This window comes from Scleropages formosus, chromosome 14, assembly GCF_900964775.1.
Source record: "Scleropages formosus chromosome 14, fSclFor1.1, whole genome shotgun sequence".
Taxonomy (NCBI): domain Eukaryota; kingdom Metazoa; phylum Chordata; class Actinopteri; order Osteoglossiformes; family Osteoglossidae; genus Scleropages; species Scleropages formosus.
In genome coordinates this window covers 846,675-864,492 of record NC_041819.1, presented here as the reverse complement: position 1 = coordinate 864,492, position 17,818 = coordinate 846,675, and the positions used below count along the sequence as shown (strand labels likewise).

The following is a 17,818-nucleotide window of genomic DNA, read 5'->3' as shown; positions in this document are numbered from 1 at the left end:
ACTCCTGAAGATAGGCACACTTGTGGCAGTAGATGGAAGAAACACACAAATTGACATTCATGTATATATTTGAGAATTAAATAAAGACTTTAAATTCATTTTGATATACTCAAGCTTTTGGAAAATACATTAATATCAAGTAACAGTATAAATCACTTTGTGTAAAACAAACCAGTTCCTGCAGGAAGTAGGTACTGAAAGCCACACTTTACATTTCCTCATCAGAAAAGTTAAAGTCCACAAACTTGCTTTATTTCTTTAGCAGACAATTTTTCAAAGCAATGTACAATTAACATGTATTGTTTAGCCTATTCAAGGTGACTTACAGTGCAAGATGTACTAAACACTACTTCCTACAATCATTAGCCCATCTATTCCAGAGCAATTGTAACACCCATAAGCGCACACACACAGACACACAATGGGCAAGTTAGTCACCCATTCACCTGAAACACCTCTTTAGACCGAGAGGAAACCAGAGCACTTGCAGGAAACCCACGTGAACCTATACAAACTGGGTTCCACTTTAAGATGTGGAACCTCTACAGTTTATCTTTGGAAAATACAAGCAGAAATAAAAGTAGCAAAATTTGAAACACTACCAGTATAAATGCATGGAACAGCTGTATTACATCAACATTACATTCAGGAATTCTATTAAACGGTGGTAGTAGCTATCAGGTGATGCTTATGAGCTTAGTACTGTATTAAAGTTTACTGGAGGGCTCACACCTCAGGTCAGGTGGGGTTGCCGAGTCCACCATTGGAGCTTCCGTGAAAGAAGACATTGGTGGTACCCAAAACCATAAACAATCTGAATCCTTAATCTTTTGATATACCCCATGCATATAAAGTGTTCCACAAAATGAGTCATGTCAATACAGCCAAGCACACCCATCGCATTTCTTTCAAGTACAATTTATGTACTGTATATACATTTCCACTGGAGAAAATCTCATTTTTTTTGTATGTCATCAACACTTTATGGGTTATTGCTTGTGTTCAGTATAAATTCAGCACATGCAGACAACCAAATTATGTAATCAATTTCTAATAAGAGGGCAATCAACATTTGCACAGCTAAAAATCCTTTATACCCTTTTGCTTTCTCCTAGCGAGAGTGCCCTGAGATTGTGGTATTGTTTCACAAAGAAGCTTTGATACGAGTTGCTGGGTAGCAGATAGCCTGTTAGTTAAGAAGCTCAGTCTTTGACCTAAATATTACCAGCACAAATATTGGGAACAGAACTACTCTTGTGCACTAGGTCAAGGTGTTAGACTGAATTCTTTGTGGATATTCAACAGGCATATGTTGGTATAAATGACTGTCCCTAGGAACAAATGTACTGTTTTGACACTATGCAAAAAGAGTTACCACATTTTACATTACTCAAAAATCCCTACAATGGTAACAAAATGGTATTTTTACATTTTATGTTGAATACATAAACAGTACATACAATATTTTTACTTGTGGAGAGAACAGGTTATAAAATTCAGAATCTTTATCCCATAAATTGCACATGAACCCATCCAGCCTACTGCCTCCCAGACTCTGAATAATTTTTAGCATAAACTCACTGATTGCTTTCAAATGTGACCTATTAAAGTACATTTTGAGGACACATTTGCAGAATCTGGCAGATTTCCATCTAGGAAGAAGACTATGGCACAGAAGTGACACTTTCCTCCACTTGCAGGTAATAAGCAATACAGCAAACAAGAGTGAACCAAAATAGTGAACTGGAATGCAGTATACACCACATGTCTGCTTTGGCTTTAACAATCATCTAGATGAACCCCGGAATGAAGCCAACAGGTTACTTTGAGCTCATTAAATACTGCAAGCGAACAAGTTACTGTGACTAGAAAGGCAGCTTTATTTGATTCTCCCTTTATTTCTGCAGGAGGTCTTGGAAATTGACAGAGTTTTATATTACTTTAACAACTGGTAGTAGGGATAGGCCAAATAATTGTGTGTCCAGGGCACTGAATGAACTAAGGAAAAAAGAATCCCCCAGGACAAATTGTGAAAATACATAAGGTTAAGTCACTGCATGTTAAAACACGTATTAAACTGATTATACACATTATTTCCAGTTATCAGTTCCACCTCATTGTCCTTCACAACAGACGTTGACTCAGACTCACTAATATCTGATGGAACAATGTGGTCCTGACATCATTGGTATGGATAGTATTTTTAATCTTGCTGAAAGAGGAATAAGTCTTCAGGAGCCTCAGAGCAGGACATATTTAATTGTTCTCAAACTTGCTGTAGGGATTTTCTTTAGCCAGACCTAGGGGAAAAACATGAATATCGTTTACTATATTCTCTGTTACTCATAACAGAGGCCAAGTAAGTTAACACACAATTTCAGAATTTTACAGTATATTGATTTAGTATAATTACACTCGTCAAAGCCAAGTAGAGGGAAGTTCAAAATTCTTGACCACTCAGGTTTATTAATTTAGCTGATGCTTTTCTCCAAAGCAATTTACAATGTTAAGGTTACAATTATTTACCCATTTAGACAGCAGGGTGATTTTATTGGAGCAATTTAGGGTAAGTGCCTTGCTCAAGGCTACTACAGCTGGAAGTGGAGATCAGACCTGCAACCTTTGGATCCAATGGCAGTAGCTCTAACCACTACACTACTGGCTGTCCCCAGATGTCAGTCACAACTGATTTAACACAATTCGTGTGTTCCTTCCAAGGGTGCAGTGTCAGCTCTTTGCCAACACATATAACACACAGTCACCAGTTGCTGATCACACATCTGGGAAACACACACCAGCACTCCCCCACAGTTGGCACTTTAAAGAGGAAGCAGTCAAGGCTGGGCTGGATTGCAGGATACAGCTGGACTTTTCCATAAGTGAGCACCAGGCAATGTTTCATGTTGTTACAACAGGGTTATATTAGCTTGTTTAACAAGGTACACACCGTATTTCTTTCTGATCTCATCGTGTCGCTCCTTCATCTCCGCTTTCCTACAGGGTTGTATACAAACACAGAACAGTGACTTAGCAATAAACACATGTTCCCAAACTCCCATAGAAAAGGGAAGATCACTATGATGACAATTTCAAACCCATGCGAGCAACAGAACCATGCAGTTCTACATGTCATACATGAGAAAATGGCTGACAATACCATTTATTCTATTTCTCAAAAACACAATTGGATTGGCCCCTAAGGGTAAAGCAGAGAAGACCAATTAGTTTAGAGAATCATCAGGCATTTAATGCTGTGTGATTTGGAGGTGAATGTGATGTACTCAAATACACTGGACAATATACAACTGAGGCCTAAGATTCAACCATTTTTGTGTCAACCTCAGGAGAAACATCTTCTGCGAATGTTTACATGAGGGTCTTTGCAAGTTTGAACTTGAAATTAAAATTCAGCCCTGACAAACTGGTCTCTTGCATCAGTGTCTGGTTTTGCCGTGTTGCTCCGAACACAAGACAGGAGGTGTAAATTTGTGCATGGAGGGCACTCAATGCCTTAGGGACACCATTGGGGAGTGCTCTCACCTCTCCATCTGACGGGCCTTCCTCATCTCTTCCTGCATCTCCATCTTGGTCTCTGTCCTCTTTGACCTGAAAGAAATACCACACATGTCACAGTCAACAGGCTACTTATACAGGAATGGGTTTAGTTAGGATAGTAAGGATTCATCAAAAGAGCATAAAAGAATTGCAGTTCAATTCATCAGTCAAAAACAATCTTTAATGCAAACCAACTGTAACATGAGTTAGAAAAATGTGTTATATCAAGCAGCAGTATGTGGACAGAGGTTTGTTCAGAGTTTGTCCAAACTTTAACAATATTGGGTTCACTACAAGGTGATAACGGTATACACACGGTAGATACATTTATTATTTTGTGTGTGTGTGGTGGGAGTGCTGTTTTTAACTCAAAACTCACCCAATATTTTTACACTTGCAACAGCAGAAGCAGCATATGAATATGGCAATAATGATAACTCCACCAATAACTGCCATGGTGATTATTAGGGCCTGGAAATTTACTAAAAATAAAAAAAAAAGAAGGTTTATTATCCACATTTAAAAATTTGACTTCATAATATATATCATATCCAGAAAAAGTTGCCCTTATAAAGACAGTCCAAAGCTTGGAAAAAACTCTGTTTATTTGGAAATTTTCTTGCAAAATTAGGTGTTGCGTGAGCATGACTTCTCTAAGGTTCAAAATGTTACTCTGTGCGATTTAAAGATTTGCAGTGATCATCATGGGAAATATCAACCGAGAACTATTTTTCAAAGACTTTTCAGCCTGTCAAGCTTCTGTAGGTCTGCACCCCCTCCTCTCATCCCAGAATAGCAACAGCAGACAGTTTTACCCCAGCAGAGCCCCCATCGTGCCTCAGCCAGTGGACACAAGCTATGGGGCGGCAGTACAGTCCTCACAGGGTAATCCAGGCACTTCTTGGTTGTCCTGCACCACAAGCACTAATAGAAACGAGCAAGTTTATATTTATTCATTTGGCTGATGCTTTTCTCCAAAGCAACTTACAATGTGGTATTTATAATTATTTACCCATTTATACAGCTGGGTAACTTTACTGGAGCAATTTAAGGTAAGTACCTTGCTCAACGGTACTACAGCCAGAGGTGGGGATCAGACTTGAGACTATCACTTCAATTGCTTTGGGTCCATTATCATTATTACTTGTTACACACTGGCTTACAAATTGTTACTTTCTAGAATGCCCAGGAGGGCCTTGGCAACCACTGGCCCGTGGACCCCCCAGCGGTTTTTTATTCCCTCAGCCTTCAGTTAGGAGTTTTTGTTCCTTTCCCCAGTGGCCAGTAGGTATACTTGTAGCTCTATAATAAGTTCTTCATTATGGTAGCCATTAGTTGACTGTCTTCTTTGTATCAATTTTTCTTGCTATATGCCTGTGTTAAAGTGCTCTGTGTCACTGTGTGAGAAGAGTGCTCTATAAAAATAAAAAATAAATAAATGGCAGCAGCTCTAACCACTACACTACCAGCTGTCCCAGATATACCAGTTTCAATGTGGTCTACATTAGTGAGCCTGCATTTACTACCAGCATCAGTTTAACACTGATTCTCACAAAAAAACAGGGTATATTTTCCATCAGGTAGTCAGCCTCCTTGGGTTTGCTGCTATCCAGTTAGTTTGTTAGAAATGGTCATGTGATCGCCACAGGGGTTCCCCTCAGTGTTTTACTAAACCTGACCTGGCAGTTAATAAACTGTTAACCAACTGGCCTTCTTTGCTCACCGACACATTCTTCAGACATTCCTTGCAGGTTGTGTTGGAGTTCTCAGCACACACTGACCATGGGGAGAGGAACAGAGCACAGGGTTAAAGGGCAGACAGTATGAGACTATCACTTCAATTGCTGACCAGGGTCACCAGTCCACCAAATGCAAAGTTAGAGCTCTGATGTGGGGTAATGAACTCCCTCCATCCCTCAGAACTGCTGAATCCCTTTCCAAAATTGATTCTGAGACCTCTTCCAATCTGTTTTGCACCCATCACCATCTGTTACATAATATCTATGACTCAGCTATTCATATATCTTGCCTTTTCGTAGCTATTTGAATACCACACGTGAACGAGGGAACAAACCGTACCGAACAACCTTGGATCAACTTTAGTTCATTCTGAGCTGTACCTCGTGTGAGATAAAAGTGTCCAAAATACATAAACAAAACAGATGGACGGAAGTCCAAAAGGCGGAAGTGCAGGACAGACACTTGTTTTGGCAAAGCGCAAATGCTGGTTCACGACAGCATCAAATTTGAACTATTTTGCTCTGAGGTGAAGAGCAGATGCGAGAGCAATGTGTCGTTCCACAGTTCCCTCCTGGTTAGGACACCAAGTGAGGCAGGTTGCCAAGGTCACGTGACATTTTATATGTGGATATATGGCAGAGCACAACTCAAAGGTTACCAGAACTTGTAAAGCAGCCCTGGCCTGAAAGCTCAGAAAAGCTTCTAAGTGAATAAATCTTTTTGTCAGTACAAGTCAGCAGCAAAGTGCTGCACATATTTTTTGTCAGCATCTTAATGGCGTCTACGCCGGTCTAGCGTTGAATCAACAATGTTCCATTGTGTGTGTGTGTTTTGGTGAGAAAGGGAGGCTGCGCGCGCCTGTTCTTATTCATTTGTTTTCGGCAACACAAAACAATGGTTACGTGCAGTTAGGTGGGGCATTTTTCAGTTTTTCTAGGTTATTACACCACATGGGAAAGGGGGGGGGGGGTATAACGCTAAGCAGTTACCGTAAAAACATTAATAACGACAACAAGCACCGCATCATGGGCTCCCTACGGTACGACGGTGTGTCAGTGACTCGATCACTTGTGTAAGGCGGCAAAGCAAAGGAACGCAAACATTTCAACGTTCAGACACATTACGATAATACACTCATTGCCATCCGCTCGAGAAGTTAGCAGCAGCTCCTCTCCCAAAGCTGCTCAACTATCCAACGCAACGGGACGACAGTTGACACACTCTTTTACTCGCGCCGTTTGAACCGAGAAGAAGGACTGACTCACGAGCAGCGGAGGTTCGAGGGACCGTCGTGGTCAACAAGAAAAAGAAGGTGACGACGAGGAGAAGCGGCGCGGAACAGCAGTCGTGCAATCGAAGAGTCCGGAGCTTCATCTCCCCCATCATCCCCATGGCATGGAAAGACAATGATGCCGACGGCTGGCGACGCAATTTAAACCCCTCGATCGCTAGAGAACTGCTAGTAGTAGTACAGCTTCTCCTCCAACTTCTCCAAGTTCAACTCGAAGTTCTTCCAGGTCCTCATCTCCGTCCAGTCCACCGCCACCGCCCCAGTGGGAGGGAGCCACGCTCCAGTCCCTCATGTGACTTCACCCTTTTCTACTGCATTACCACACAGATCGGTGGGGGGTACTATTTCAGTTTGTGTTGTGAAAGTCTGGGTGTGTCTGCTGAAGAGGGACATGACAACAGGACTTCGCAGTAACTCCCGAACACACCGCAGCGCCGCATTTACGTTCATTCGCCTTGCAGAAACTTGACAAACAAAGCGAGTTCAACACCGAATGGCGATCTTGAGAGACAGACGCGGGGATTTGCAGCCCAGGCGCAGCATTTCAACGCAAACACATTAAAATACCATCAGCTGAGCTGCCTACATAGGTGACATCGTATACATAATCATAGCAGATGGTCTTATACACATTTAAGTTACTGTCAGGAGTTCAAGACACGGTTTTGAGACTTTTTTCCAAGCCGCTGGAAGGGATTCAGCAGTTCTGAGGGAGTTTGTTGTATCACATTGGAGCCAAAAATGAGAGCCTACAGACTTTAGATTTTGCACCATGCAAGTGTGATCAGAGATGGAGGAGTGTAGTGCTCATCCTTCGATGGTCTTGTAGGCTGTAATTAGAATTTTCAGCTTGGGGAGATGCAGTAGCATTTGCTATCACTTGAAGAGGTTTGACTAAAACACAAAGACAGGAGGGAGCTGCTGAAACTAAAGGCAAAATATTGTTGTGGCTTGTATCCAGAGCTCAATAAACTGGTGTGAGGTACAGGAGGATTCTACACTTGCTATAGAGGAGCTGTCTCGAAGATTGGGTTATGGCTTCCATGAAGCAGAGACTTGAGTTTATTGTTATTCCCATAGTCTGACAGATCAAGCGGGTAAGATAAACTGTTAGGTTTCATGGAGAGTTTGCTACTGGTCTAGGATTACAGTCTTGAAGACAATGTGAGACAATGACACATAACTTGTACCACAATAAGTGGTATGAGTGGAAAAGTGTAAAGAGCCAAGCACTAAGCCTTGAGGAACACATGTTGAGAAAGACTGTAGGCCAGAGAGGGCACCTTGCTAAAGAACCTTGTAAGATCCACCTGATTAGTAAGATTCAAACCATCCTGTAGTTTGAATGACATAAAAAATTAAATAAAATGCATTTTGTATTGCATTCAACACTCTGCAATTTTAATAAAACTTACACATGAATTCCTGCAAACTTAATTACGTTTATATTTTTCAGGTGCATTTCCTGATTCATTAATGAGCATGGGATAAAATGTAGCCTACTGGATGAACAGACAAGACAAAAGTTGTTAAATCCAATAATTTATTAAAGCATTTTGTAAAGCCAGTTACAAAAAAATCTGTTCTTTCTCTCTTCTTTTAAAACAAGCACAATTTTGTTTATGATTATAACAATAATAAATGCGTACATTCTGGGCCGGTGTGGCTGCCTGCAGCCGTCCGGACTCATCGTGTAACAGTAGTTAAGACACGGGAGAGGAGGTGCCACGTGCGAGGTCCACACATCGTGATCATGGGTGACACACAGACATACAGTATCCCCATGTCTGCATTGCCCTGCAAGATCTATTTACCAAGTGCCATTTCCTTTGAATATAGTTACCTAAAGATATAGAATAAATACCCCCCCAACCAGCCCCTCCCGACCAGTAGATCCTCTCTTGTAAAACACATCTATAACAAACCCCCAGGACAAGAGGTACCCTGCTACATTTGTTTCTTAACAACACTTTTTTTCACCAATAGTTCTGTTCCACCAATAGATTCAAAACTCTCAGTCACATCACGCAAACGATTAAAAAAAAAATTGAATGTCTAACAGCAAATTACACAGTACTGTTCAGATACTGGAGACTTGAACTGAGTATTACAAATACATTTGGATTCACAAGTATCATGTGAACGATGTCATGGTATGATTCAGGGTTTTGTAAATTGCTGATCAATTTGTTCAATAGAAACGGCTGACTGTCACTCTTACTGTATCTTTGCCTGCACAAAAAACCCTGTTACTGAAGAAAAGGGTGAGAAAGTACAGTAATTGTTCCTAGTGCTTGATCACTACAGACTACCAGTTTGGCTCGACTTCCACTGTGCGGTAGAATGGCCTATGCTGATGACTAAAACAACAGACCCACAGGAGGAATGCCACTTAGGATTCATAAGCAGCGAGACCATTTAAGGCATCAAGATTCAGGGGTGGGAATGGTCCTCCCCCTATTGCATCCAGACTCACAGGTTCCTCCCAACACCTGCAATACCCCCCACCCGAAGGAGCCCGTTGTATATGCAGCAGATGATATTACATGGCAATGAAGAACACGTGGATTCGTACAGATAACAGTCTAATGGTCTACTGGTTCTGAGCACAATACAAATATCAGGTGCAAGTAAGGGTGTTTGACCTACACTTTAGCTCTTGCATCTAAGGACTACAGACTGATATTTACCATAATACTAGCCACACATTGTGCAGAGGCCTACATGAATCCACAGAAAGATGCAGCGGTGAAGGTGTATGTGGAGAGAAGGTTGGTGAGGACACAGTCACGGGATGCCTGCCCCACACAAGGCTGCTTTGCAACACTGGCACACCAGAAGAACATGTGGTCCTGTGGCACTGAGAGTGAAGTGCAACGACTAGGAACTAAAGGCTCTCGGATCTCGTGCGAGAGGCGTCCATAGTTTGGTCCATATGGCCATAAACGCAATGTAGCATCGAAGATGGACTGGTGGAGTCAAGTAAGCAGATGGCTTTGTTGCTTCTTTCATTAGAGTTTTGGCAGTAATCAGGAAAAAAACGGACTTGTTTAAGCTTTTGTGCTCCATTTGTTGAAATGGTTTTTTGTTTACTTATTTAAAAAACAAACATCAACCTGTACGAAGGACAGAATACATTAAAATGTGCTAATTGTTTGCCACAGTCTCTGACGTGTAGCAAAGATTTCTTTGTTCCCATCAGTCTCTCATTGTTCAGTCTGTTGCTCAAACAAGGTAAGAGTTTCCTTCTTGCTTTATTTGGATATGTTTCCCAGTCAGTTCAGTGTTTTAGTGTCTTCCATGCTCAGTACATCTTTGTCTACACAGAATAATCCCCTCTATGATGCTCTTAGGATGCTGAATGGCGACTGGTCTCAGCAGATCACCTGATCCAGGCACTACCACAGCTCGACACAGATCTCACGCTGCATCGCTTTTTCACAATCATGTTGATGTAGGCTTTCATGATCTTGGTGATTTCTCCCACCTGCCATTGCAAAAAAAACAAAAAAATGAAAACAGATAGAAACATTCTTAGCTTTCTGTTTAACAGCAAAAACAGAACTTCTGAGTCCTATACCCTCGTGCATCTGGTCATGGTTCAGCTGAGGACTGGACTTGCATGATGACAATAACCACACATCAGCAGGTAAGAACATTAATTTGCTGGGCTTAAAGGTCTAAGACCCAGCTATGGGAACCAGGAGGCCCTTGCTTTGACTCTAGTAAGTGAGTTGCAATTCTGGAAAAGTAAAACTCCACTGCAAATGCGTTAATAGCATTGAATTGATGTACATTAGTAGTTCTGATGTCAAGAACTTCAAAAAGCCAGAACATGTGGAGTACAGTGAATGTGTCTTACCTGCGGTGTCTCAAAGAACATTTCCCTTTCATCTACGGTGATCTTGTAGGTGGTAGGCTGTGGTGCTCCAAAGAAGACAATGTGCTCGTAAGGGAAGGTCTCCAGGGGCTTGGGCTCCCCTCGCTTGTAGACGGACACGTTCTCTGCACTGACACCCAGCCACAGGTCGTGGGGGAAGCCTCCTTCCTTACACTGTAGGCAGAGTTACACACAGTGCTGTCATTCACCTCATCTTTTCATTATGACTTAATTTCAGTAAAAGATCCTAATATTGTGTTTTACTTATAACATTACCAAAAATAACACATTTATTTTTAATTTATCCAGTGTTACCCACATTTCCAAAAAAGACATATAACATGTAAAAATTGCCTTTGGTCTTAAGCCCAGTGCTCTACCGATTGTTCTTGTAAATGAGAAACACACACACACACACATTTTCAGAACCGCTTGTCCCTTATGGGGTCACGGGGAACCGGAGCCTACCCGGCAACACAGGGCGTAAGGCCGGAGGGGGAAGGGGACACACCCAGGACGGGACACCAGTCCGCCGCAAGGCACCCCAAGCGGGACTTGAACCCCAGACCCACCGGAGAGCAGGACTGCGGTCCAACCCACTGCGCCACCGCACCCCCTAAATGAGAAACATTCATGGCTCATTTATACAGAGGAGTGCATTAAATTATATAAGGCTTGATGCCCATACTGCTCTTTAAATCTATTAGCAACTTAACACCTGTATGATTTCGCTGCTATTTAAAATGGACAAAAGGATTCTTTTGTTCTGTGACTTTCACCTCTACATCGAAGAGGGTGGACCCATAGCCTGGCCACTCCTTAATGATGGCCATGTATTTGAGCATGGCCTGGTGTTGCGGCAGCCCCTGAAGCCGAGACCATTTCTCCATGATGCTGGCACGCGTGGCAGACAGCTCCTCCTTCACCCACATCTCCAACATCTGCTCCTCCTCCACGCGCTGCTTCTTTAGGGACCCTGTCTTGAAGCTACGCCGCAGCGTGCCGTCCAGGAAGCTGGTGCGTCTTCGCTCAAGGGTGTGGCCACCCGACCCCACACCTGCACCAGTCACTCCAGCTCCGCCTGCCTTAGTGGACTGCAGGATGCGGGCTCGCAGGCGGCCCACAGGGTAGACAGTGTCCAAGTTCCAGCCACTTCGGCCCATGTCCCCGTGAAGATACTGAAGACGCAGGGCAGCCAAATGTTGAAGGGTCTCTTCTGGGGCTGGAAAGTGACCGCTGATCAAGCTCTCATGGGCCTGTGAAGAACAAAGTTACAGAGAACTCACAACCACAATCACACATATTATGATAAATCCAGCATGTGAAATAGCTACTGAAGAAACACTACAAGTTATGACTAAAAGGGGGCATGCCTGGGTGGTGCAAGAGGATGTGGGTTCGATCCCTGCTCAGTCTGTGTGGAGTATGCATGGGTTTCCTCCCACAGTCCAAAGACATGGTGTCAGGTTCACCCATAGTGTGTGAGTGACAGAGAGAGTGTGTTTCACTGATGTATGGATGAGTGACTGAGTGTAAGTAGTGTATCTAGCAGTGTAAGTCACCTTGATGAATAAGGTGTGTGGCCTGATACCACTACATAGAGTTTGTTGGAAGTCGCTTTGGAGGAAAGCATCTGCTAAATAAATGTAAATGTGTTTTTCCAACACATAGATGAAAGAATTTTGAATTTCATAACTTGCATGCTCTTGAACTGCATTCAAGTACTATTCTTTAATTATATTGACTTTATCTGACACTTTTCTCCAGCGACTTACAATGTCCGTTTATACAGCCAGGTAACACTACATAGTGTTCACTGGAAGACGCTACTGAGAAAAGCGTCTGCTAAATACATACATACACATTGTCTGAAACTGCTTGCCCGGAGCAGGGTTGCAGAGAGCCGGAACCTAATCCGGCAACACAGGGCGCAAAGCTGGAGGGGGAGAGGACACACCCTGGATGGGACGCCAGTCCGTCGCGAGGCACCCCAAGCAGGACTCGAACCCCACCCAGCAGAGAGCAGGAACCAGCCAAGCTCGTTGCGCCACCACACCCCCCACTGTGTGCTAAATAAATAAATGTAAATCAAATGTAAAAGGTGTCTTTACTAAAAGGAATGCGTAATCGTATTCTTCTTCCAGACTTCACCAGATAACGGGAGATATGTATTTATTTTTGGGTCAGGCGGCATGGGGGAATATTTGATATGTAGAATGTAGTGTCTTCTTTCTTTTTCATTTCTTATTCTGTCAGTCCATTTTCTATAGCTGTAATAGTTTGTGAGCACAGCATGCACATGGAAGAACTGACCTGCTCAAACATGAAGGCAAACTCAACTCCTTCCTTAGGCATGCTCTCCACATCCAGAAAGCAGTAGAGCTTGAAGTAAAGCCTCCACTGTCCTTCCTCCTCCTCTTCCTCACTGCCTGCCAGCCTGGTTGAATGCCAACATAAGCAATGAGGAATAACATGAGAATTTCCAGGAAGCCAACACTGTTCTACTTTTGAGAAAAAACAGAAAGCAAGGTTCAGTCAAGGAACTCTTACACCATGTTTTTACCTCTCAAACTTGGCCAAAATGTCAGCAACAATGATGCGGCTCTCCACAGCCCGGTCTGTGAAGTTGTTGTGTTCAAATAGGGCGAACATGTTCCTGCTGTCTTCCATAGCAAGACCTCGGATGAGCTTCTCCACTACCTTAAAACCACAGAAGAATTACATTGCAAAATGTTTGGATTTGGGTTGGTGGTTTCAGAGAAAGCGTGTTGCGATGCTGCATGTCTGCATGACAAGAAGTCTGGATGATATCATGGTTGAAATAGAACTGGCACAGTGTTTCCCCTCTGATTTGTTTCAGACAAGTTAGCCTGTGGTTGAGGCACACCTCGCCAGCAGTGGTGTGAGAGTTGATAGAAATCTTGCACGATCCTCCTCCGTGGCAGTACACAGTGGTGGTCATCTCCTGTCTCGTCAGGAGGGCAGCAATTTCCTCCTGGGAGGGCACATACTCCCGGGACTTGGTCTTCTTCAGTGACTCGCCAATGAAATGGGCGTACTTTTCAATCTCTGTCCCAGGGAACTGCTCCCTGATCCTGGGGAATGACATGTACAGAGACACTGAGATCTTCCACAATTGAGGAAGTGTGCAATTTGAATCCTGGCATGGGAATGGGGCTCCTGATTTTTATCCATTAGCTGATAAAAATATGTTTAACTAAAAAGGTAAATTTCACGAAGATTAGGAAAAAGAGGCATTAATTAAAAATTCAAATTGGGAATTCATCTTCATTTGCACAGGGTTAATTGCCCATTGCAAATGTCCTTATGATGCTGGAGCCGCTCATAGACTCAGAGAATTTCCTGACCAAAAATGCAGGGAACTGTTGACTAAGATACTGATATAGACCCAGATAAGTAGTACAGCTGGAGATGAATATGCTGACAGAGTGGGCGCACCTCTTCAGGTGGAACTTGAGGTAGCGTAGGATGGCGCGGCTAGGCAGGAAGGTGCAGCTCATGCACGTCAACAGGTGCCAGTGTGCCCGATTGCCTGGGCTGTTGGACTGTGGCACATGATTGGTCTGCTTGATGAGCTGGCAATAAACCTCATCACGGAGTGGTCGCAGGTCCTGGCATGTTTGTAAGATTCCCTGGATTATGGGCACCGGGTCCGACACAGTCTCCATCTCCTGGAGGGAGTTGAACATCTTCACAGCTTCGTCCTGCAGACTGGCATAGCCCTTCTCCTTTTGCACTGGAACACAAAGATGGAGGCGGAGAGTTATTATATAAACAGAATTTTAGGGTTACAGGGGTGTACATAGAGAAAGACAGCAAGAGAAAAGCAGGCAGAAAGAAAGGAAGAGCCTGGTTCTCCTCATTTATTGAATGTGTCCAAGACCTTGCTGCATGTTATACTACCTTGTGTTATATCTCATTTACATTGCATTTATTCATTTAGCTGATGCTTTTCTCCAAAGCAACTTATAATGCTAAGATTACAATTATTTACCCATTTAGACAGCTGGGTAATTTTACTGGAGCAATTTAGGGTAAGTGTTTTGCTCAAGGGTACTACAGCCAGAGACAGAACCTACAACCTTTGGATCCAAAGGCAGCAACACTAACCACTACACCACCAGCTGCCCCAAACAATAAGCATGATCAAGTGAAAGTGAGAAGGCAAAGGTAGATCAGGGCCAGTCTGCACAGAGACATTAAAGAGATGCAACCAGGGCCACTGTTTCTAATTAGGTGGCCTGTGGTCATTTTGCTGGAATGAGGGAAAAAGATGCTCACAGCTGACATTGACTTCTCCATAGGGCAGGGGCAGTAGGGGAGAGTGCAGGGGGTGCTGGGTGTATCTCAGGATGGGATTCCTGCGGTACGTCTGCTCCACAGCCTCAGGGTTTAGGCTGTTCTCCTGGAGCCGGAGTTTGAGGAGATGGACAGGAGGAAAAGCCAACGTTATTGTCAAAGTCAGCGTTATACAAGACTGAGTTTCTGGGATCAACATTCTGTAGAGCTCACACACAGAAAAGCACTTCACACAAGCATTCTCAGTGTCAAAGACAGAGAAGAGTCAATCACAGGAGAACCAGGGTGCCATGATTGATCCCTCTGGAACAAGAAATTCCTCAAACACATAATGACTTACTTCTACTTGATTATGTGACTGAATGATCTTCAGACAGTGTCGAACCATGGTTCAGCACTTTTAAGTCATTTTATAAGTTATTTAAAGGTTTTTCGCGATCATGGCACCATAACAGAATATAGTGCTGCACTGAACCTGGGGTTCTCAGCAACCACTTCATTGAGAGATATGGAGTGAGACAACCCTAATACATCTTAGAGGGGTTTTGCTTCTGCAGATCACACACAAAGAGCTGTACCTCACTTAGCTACAACATCTCCCTGTCCACAAATACGGCCTGCAAAGGGACACGTTTCCAAGGCTGCAACAGAGATATGGCACACATGAACGATGGAGAGAACACAAGGTCTCCACCTGGTCACTCAGACTACTGCCATTGAACCAAAGGTTACTTTTTTGGTTGGGCAGCTGTACCTTGATGTCCCGGATCAGTTGCTGGGTGGGGGTCTCAATGGGAACCTTGCTGTCGATGACACCCTGTATGGCAGAGGTCCACCTTGTGGCTTCGTTCAGCATCTTAGTGTATAGACGGTATGAGTGTTTCCGCCCGTGGACAACGATGTTCCAGTAGCCTGGAAGAAACAGTGTGCTGAGCACCTCTGTAGGAAATTACTGTACCTGCATTTCAAGAGTAATTTACATGAAAACATGAAAAATGTGCTCCTGATGGTTATTAATATCAATAACTCCTCCAGTAAATAAGGCAACAGCTGCCTACCAGCCTTAACTCCCTGCAAAATCCACTGATGAAAGCACAGGTTTAGCACCTATGATCCCTCTCTGCACATATAATCTTCTGCACCAGGTATGGACTTACCGGTCTCCTTGAAAACCTTCTCCTCAGGCTGCACCACAGAGCATAAACTGTTGAGCACCAGAGTGCCCAGTTTGGAGGAACTGCGCTCGGACGACTTGTAGTAGTCCAAGGAATTGTTGGTCAGTACAAACCAGCGCTTCTTTAGCTTTAGTGAAGTACTCTTCCCCCCAGACTTGATCTCCTTGTGCAGCCAGCCTAAGGAAAAAGAAGCCCCCAGATTGAAAGGGCAAAGATACTTCCACATTGAAGCGATACCCCGTACTTTCACCTGAACTCCTTATCTCCCAACCCAACCACCATTCTAGCATTTGTCCCCATGCCGAAAGCTGCACCCACCCCTGACTAAGAATTCCTGCCCATCGATCTTGGAGTCGCCTTTTGGCTTTTGCAGGAGACTAATCCAGTGGTGCATTTCCTCTGGTGTGTCTGTGTTGCAGTGGATCACCCGATTGGCTGTGATGATCACAAAGGAGTTGGGCCTGAAAACAAATGTGTCCTCCAGTGTTAAGAACAGGCATATAACTATGTTTCTATGACACATAGAACTACTGGGTCAGACAAAAGCTGTGTCTCATATCTCTACATTAGCTCCCTAGATTGGAATAAGGAAGCCATTGCATAACTAAAGCATCTACAGTTTCTCTGACATGCCGCTAGATGGAGTCTTACCTGTCAGGATTGTCCGAGGCACAGACTGAATCTATCAACCCGACATCTAGTGTTCCCTTCAAAACAAATGGAGAAAGAAACAGGCTTTGAATACTATGAGATAGAGAGGTATATCCCTGCCTCATAGCCAACTAGTACTGGTTAGAACTGCCTTAAGGTACATGTTACTTAAGCTAGCAGGAGAGGAAGGCGAAACTAACCACTGCATTCTTGGGGTTGGCCTGCTCATGTTGCATCTCCAACAGCTGTTCTGGTGCTGCACTGTGTACCCGACTCAACACATTGAACCAGCCGCTGGGGACAGGAAAGGTGGAGAGGATGGGGTCAGAAAAACAGGGAACATGCAGTCTGAGCTACACTGTGCAAGTGCTGCCTGTTTTCCTCCCATCGTCTGCTGAGGGAACAGAAGATTGTCTTAGGTACTGCCATCACATGTACACTTCAAACTGCATTCCTGAATTCAGCCCAGCAAAGGTTTTATTAATCTTCCAAAAATATCGTAGGCAGTCTTGTATGCAAAGGCCAAAATAAGTATAATTTGGGAGCAAGAGGAACATACCTGGCATCCTCTGGGGACTCTGCAAACACCTGGTAGGTCCTCTCCTCAGTTACAATGTTTAGAGCATTCTCTTTCTCATGGTTGTCCACAATTTCCCTGCAAACAGATCAATGGTCAACTGGAGGGTCTCGGTTTCAGACTATACCTTGCAAACACATGCATAACAAGGATGGAAGGACTCTTACTTAGCCGTCCGAATATCGATGGTTCCCTTCAGCTTCTCCTCGCTGTCATTCTCAAAATACATGAGCTTGGACTCACGGAGCACGAACCAACGCATCTTCCAGTTCCTCCGGGACAGCGTGGATAATCCGCCACCCTTTTTATACAGCCAACCTGACTTGAGAGATTCCTGCTTCGCCCGGAACCACATGAATGTCTCGTCCTTCAGGACACACCAGCGGCGACGCCATGGGTTCATTAAACCACCTAAGGGCCGGATGGTTGAGAAATTTAACAAAAGACACCTGCGACTGGTCTCACTGTCAATGATTTGTCAAACCCCAGAGGAGCACGATCCAGTAGAGAACGGGAACACTGATGGATTGCCAGCCAAAAGTGATCTATGCAATGCAATGTCCACAACCGCTTGTCCCAAGTGGGGTCGCAGTGAGCTGGAGCCTACCCGGCAACACTGGGCAGAAGGG

At 43.8% G+C, this 17,818-nt stretch overlaps 2 protein-coding genes across 2 annotated transcripts in view; both read right to left on the bottom strand.

Moving 5' to 3' along the window:
• Window positions 1-1,860: 1,860 nt before the first annotated feature.
• On the bottom strand, window positions 1,861-6,683 carry LOC108942298 (pituitary tumor-transforming gene 1 protein-interacting protein-like). The gene is made up of 7 exons (XM_018765529.1): window positions 6,561-6,683; window positions 5,279-5,331; window positions 4,371-4,479; window positions 3,935-4,037; window positions 3,541-3,606; window positions 2,948-2,994; window positions 1,861-2,300 (listed from the first exon to the last, which is right to left on the bottom strand). Exons 1-7 carry the CDS (start codon window positions 6,679-6,681, stop codon window positions 2,257-2,259), a joined length of 543 nt encoding a protein of 180 aa, XP_018621045.1. The 5' UTR covers window positions 6,682-6,683; the 3' UTR covers window positions 1,861-2,256.
• A 1,472-nt stretch (window positions 6,684-8,155) lies between these two features.
• The window catches only part of LOC108918451 (unconventional myosin-X-like), a 90,004-nt gene continuing 80,341 nt past the window's right edge, over window positions 8,156-17,818 (bottom strand). Inside the window, exons 27-41 of the mRNA XM_018725704.1 lie at window positions 17,357-17,600; window positions 17,172-17,267; window positions 16,813-16,906; window positions 16,613-16,668; window positions 16,280-16,422; window positions 15,944-16,138; window positions 15,541-15,698; window positions 14,769-14,892; window positions 13,926-14,223; window positions 13,354-13,561; window positions 13,030-13,166; window positions 12,780-12,903; window positions 11,246-11,722; window positions 10,449-10,640; window positions 8,156-10,073 (exon numbers count right to left, since the gene is read on the bottom strand). Coding sequence (XP_018581220.1) covers window positions 9,969-10,073; window positions 10,449-10,640; window positions 11,246-11,722; window positions 12,780-12,903; window positions 13,030-13,166; window positions 13,354-13,561; window positions 13,926-14,223; window positions 14,769-14,892; window positions 15,541-15,698; window positions 15,944-16,138; window positions 16,280-16,422; window positions 16,613-16,668; window positions 16,813-16,906; window positions 17,172-17,267; window positions 17,357-17,600 — 2,651 coding nt within the window. The 3' untranslated portion in view covers window positions 8,156-9,968. The remainder of the gene's footprint in view (window positions 10,074-10,448; window positions 10,641-11,245; window positions 11,723-12,779; window positions 12,904-13,029; window positions 13,167-13,353; window positions 13,562-13,925; window positions 14,224-14,768; window positions 14,893-15,540; window positions 15,699-15,943; window positions 16,139-16,279; window positions 16,423-16,612; window positions 16,669-16,812; window positions 16,907-17,171; window positions 17,268-17,356; window positions 17,601-17,818) is intronic.